This window comes from Xyrauchen texanus, chromosome 38 (assembly GCF_025860055.1).
Source record: "Xyrauchen texanus isolate HMW12.3.18 chromosome 38, RBS_HiC_50CHRs, whole genome shotgun sequence".
NCBI lineage: Eukaryota > Metazoa > Chordata > Actinopteri > Cypriniformes > Catostomidae > Xyrauchen > Xyrauchen texanus.
The window spans coordinates 30,478,031-30,482,337 of NC_068313.1; the positions used below are offsets into that span (position 1 = coordinate 30,478,031).

A 4,307-nucleotide genomic window follows, 5' to 3' on the forward strand; every position below is an offset into this window, starting at 1 on the left:
GGACACACACACATCCAGGCATTTCTCTGTTGTATTTGTTTTAGATTAGCAGCACAAACCCGAATCCACTCGGTTTAATGCTTTTATTGTTACTCCCACTGTCAAATCACGATTCGTTCACTTCTGTTATCTTAATGAGAAAGGCTCCCATTTGTATGGGACCAGAAGTATCTAAATGTTTTATGACATCACAATCCATTCTCACCCAGCAACCTGGGCAGCTGTCAGTCAATTGTAGGAGAGGAGGCAGAGTTTAAAAAGAGCACCTCAGATTTTCAAGGTTCCAGAACCAGAACCACAGCTCCTCTGAACAGTTCTCGGAAACATTCAGTGTGTGGAACAAGATTGGAACAGTTTGAAATGAGACTGTGCAAGCTTCACTACTATTTGGCTCTGTTGGGTCTGTCTCTTTTGCTATGTGGCCGCGGTGGTGACTCCCAACTAGAACCGGACATGGACTTCCACCATCGCAGACTTCTGCAGAGAGCACGTGCGATCGGATTGGCTACACAGGTGAGTCTCACAAAATCGACTTACATTGCATTTATGGTACGTATGTGTTTTCCATTGGAATTGCACCCATGACCTTGTGTTGCTAGTGTAATGCTCCACCAGATGAGGTACAGAAACCTTGTGGGCAAATGTTCCACATGCAGTTATATTTGCTTGTTCTATGCACACTGGGGCCTATATTTACTAGCTAGCACGTCATTAAACAAAATTAATTCCATATCTCTCTTCTTCTTTTTTTTTTTTTTTCATAATCTGCATGTTTATGTTAACCTTCCCAAACAATCATGCTTTAACATGTTTTTTTTCTATTTATTTCTTTTTTTTATTACACATTTATAACACCTTAAAGCTACGATTTCTGTTCCTGTTACTCAAATTGTAAAGCATGGTAATGATAATGCCAAGGTTGTTGGTTTGACTCTCAGGGAATACCCATATTGACAAAATGTACACCTTACCAAATGTGTAAATGTAAATATGTAACTACATTTAATATGTTATTTCAATTACTATTCCAGTCATCTCATTAACCTCTCGTTAAAAAAATAAAATAAAAAATTCCGTAAAGATGGCAAAATTGTAAGATATTCGTACGAGTTGGCTCATACAAATGTAGGATTTCTACAAAGGAGAAAACTATGTTATTTAGATTTTTCCTTAGTTTGACCCCTAACCTAAACTGAATCATATAGTCTGACTGAATCCTTACCTAAACTCTAAACCTAACCATGATTTTAATAGGAAAATAGGCTTTGTGTACAATGGAAGAAAGAAAATATTGTGTTTGGAACGAGATGTGGGGAGTCATTTGTACATAAATATGCCAGAATGTATAGTCACTTTTGTTCAGAGCTGTTTCCTTTCTATAAATAAAAAGTGCTGCATAGGAGGCTAGATAAAATGTTATGCCTGCATTGTATCGATTTGAAATTCTATTTGGTCTCTATGGAAATAAAAGTCATATCATTTTGTACAAGCTAAGTTGTACAATATCTTGCCATTTTGTATGAATTATTATGAGTTGTCATGAGACTATGTTGTCAGAACCGGAACTAAACATTATAATTTAAACAATATTTACTCAGCGACAATAAGGCAATTTTAGATTACAGTGTTTCAGGTGTTTATGGCTCTGGTTTAATCTATATTTAACATTTAAGGTTTGAAGAGGAAACTACTACACCCTCATCTATAAGAGACAGAGTCATTACTTCTCCCTCTCTTTCTCTATCTCTCTCTAAATTACTCTCTGTTTTTCTCATTCACGCTTTGATAAGTAAATGCATTCTCTTTTACTATAAGGGAACTCAATTAATGGAATACATTTGGTTCTAATCAAAACACACATTTCCCTATAAATGCAAAAGAGCTTTTCTCATTAAGTCTTGTCACCTCGTGTAAGCCAATCTAAAGGACTGTACACCATTAACTTTACCAGACAGTTTCACCTAATAAGAGGAAGAGTGAGGGGAAAAGCAAACGGAAATGATCGCCATGAGAAATCCCATCATAGGCGAGTCCGGGGCTTGTTGTCACACAGGGAGGTTGTCACAAGGGCTATACCTCATTAACTAAGGATTTAAGTTAAAAGCCCAATTACATATAAAGTAGCAGTGGTTTTGTATGTTGGTTTTAAACTTTAAAATTGTTTCTAATTGGAAAAACAAATTGAATGTCATGCTTCAACTAAAATATGAATATTTAACTTTTTATAGCTGTTGGGTAAATAAGAAAACAAAATAAAACCACACTGGCATACATCAGGAGAGGGTCAGCTATATAATGCAGGTAGATTTTAAATAAAAAGGAAAGAGCAAATTGTCAAGCATTTTATGTTGGAATGTGATGCAATTTATTAATAACAATGGTTTGATATTATTGTATGCAACCTTTCACATTTTTTCTTTGAGTGAATATTTTGTTTCATTTTACCATTTACATTTTGCTGAAAAGCTTATTATAGGCTGCTTACTGGCTGGTTCCAATTGTGACAATTTGCCCCATACAGTGTGACAACCTGCCCCACTATTAATAAAACATGTTGTCTGGAAAAGTTCAATGAACTGATCTTTTCCCTGGGTAATAACGGATCAAATGTTATACGTTTTTTTTATAGCCAAAACTTTTAGGGTGTGTATATGCAGAAACAAACTACCCTGAGAAATATTCACTAGTGTGTACTTTAATGCGTCCCTCTCTCTTAGGACAGGACTAAGAAAGACATAGAGGAGCTGCTATCCCAGTTGTCCATGGCTGAGATGGGGGCTCTTGAGGATGACGTTTCCATGACAGGTGGGAACGAGGACCTGCGTATGGAGCTAGAGCGTTCCGCGGAGAACACAAACCAGCTCCCTGCTCGAGAACGCAAAGCAGGATGCAAAAACTTCTACTGGAAGGGCTTCACTTCCTGCTGAGGCCCTAATCATCCGTTTACATCGCTTGAAGATGCCAATTAACTAACAAACAAAATCTTATGTTAACCTAACCACTGTGGTTAAATTGGTTCTGTAAGTCGATTGTAGGCTAATAAAATATGGAAAAAAAAATCAAAGCTCATCTTTTGTGGAGGGTGATGTAGTTGAATACTGGTATGTAAGTGGAGACTGCAGACTGATAAACATACAGAAATTTCTTTAAAGGGTAACTAAACCCTAAACCAACTTTTTTTAGTTAATGATCTGTAAGCATGGGGCTTTATTAGTACTGGTCATTGATTCAAGTAATTTTTTTGACATTTGTGTATAAAGTGTTTTATTTCTACAATATATGGTGTAAAAACGTCTGAGTGCTGCCCTCTTCAGGTTGAACGGTGGCTACTGCAGTTGAATTTTCCTATTGGCTGTTGCGGTACTTCGTGACGTAAGCGGTGACAGCTGACGTAAGCAGGTTCCAGCTCACCACGCCAGATTCATGTACATGTCGTCTTGCGACCGTGTGAGGAATAATAATAACATAGAGTCTGACAGCAGCTGTCAATTAATCCATCACTACGAGTCTCAGGTGCCCCCCCCCCACCGCACAGCCCCGCACTCGGTTCGTTCCCTCCATCTCATATGATGTGATTCTGCTGATTCCAAAGACATGGTTCCCACACTTTCTGCATGATCTCAATTTTTGACAATTGTCATCACGTGGAACATTACACACATATTGTGCAGTTCTGAGGTGAAATGTCCACTGAGTGGCGCTAAAAGAGAGTTCAAGATACATTTTTAAGATTAATGCTATTAATGAGTTTTAAATCAACAAACCTCCCTCCCTACCCTAAACTTTAATTCTAAACCTAACACATACTGTTATAAATAGCAATTGTGAAATAAAGAATTCAATTGCTGAAGTAATCACGTCTTGTAAAGCTCTCGATTTGATTACGATTTCGATTCAAAATCGTGTCATATTTTGCTACATGTTTATTGTTTAATTGCATAATTTATACTATTTACAATTTAATTTAATGAACATGTGCAAAACCTGTACTGTCTCTTTAACAGAGCCAGCATTTCCGTAAAGTGCATCTGTAAATGAGCGTATGTTAATGAGACAGGACTCCAATGGCGTCATCTTATCTGTGCAATGCAGTGTTAGAATACATGTTTCTTTTTTATTGCTTTTGATCGACAACTGACTGTGGAGAACAGAAAGAGTATTAAAAGAGATGTTGTTCAAATTGTCACATGGATCTCGTCTTTGAACACACTACAGAACAACTTTTAACTCACAACATGCACTGAAAGCATCTCGCTGATGAATCGCAATATATATATATACTGGTGAGTGAAATGTAAATATTTAGT

The 4,307-nt window shown here is 37.0% G+C and overlaps 1 protein-coding gene across 1 annotated transcript; it reads left to right on the forward strand.

Moving 5' to 3' along the window:
- The first annotated feature begins 302 nt into the window (after positions 1–302).
- Positions 303–3,046, forward strand: LOC127632031 (somatostatin-2-like). Its single transcript, XM_052110494.1, has 2 exons — positions 303–513; positions 2,718–3,046. Exons 1-2 carry the CDS (start codon positions 361–363, stop codon positions 2,925–2,927), a joined length of 363 nt encoding a protein of 120 aa, XP_051966454.1. The 5' UTR covers positions 303–360; the 3' UTR covers positions 2,928–3,046.
- Positions 3,047–4,307: the final 1,261 nt, after the last annotated feature.

Bases quoted from the DNA above. Each gene is read 5' to 3' on its own strand.
- LOC127632031 (XM_052110494.1), top strand. From the start codon at position 361: ATGAGACTGTGCAAGCTTCACTACTATTTGGCTCTGTTGGGTCTGTCT. The intron at 514-2,717 runs GTGAGTCTCACA...CCTCTCTCTTAG, and splicing joins CGATCGGATTGGCTACACAG to GACAGGACTAAGAAAGACAT.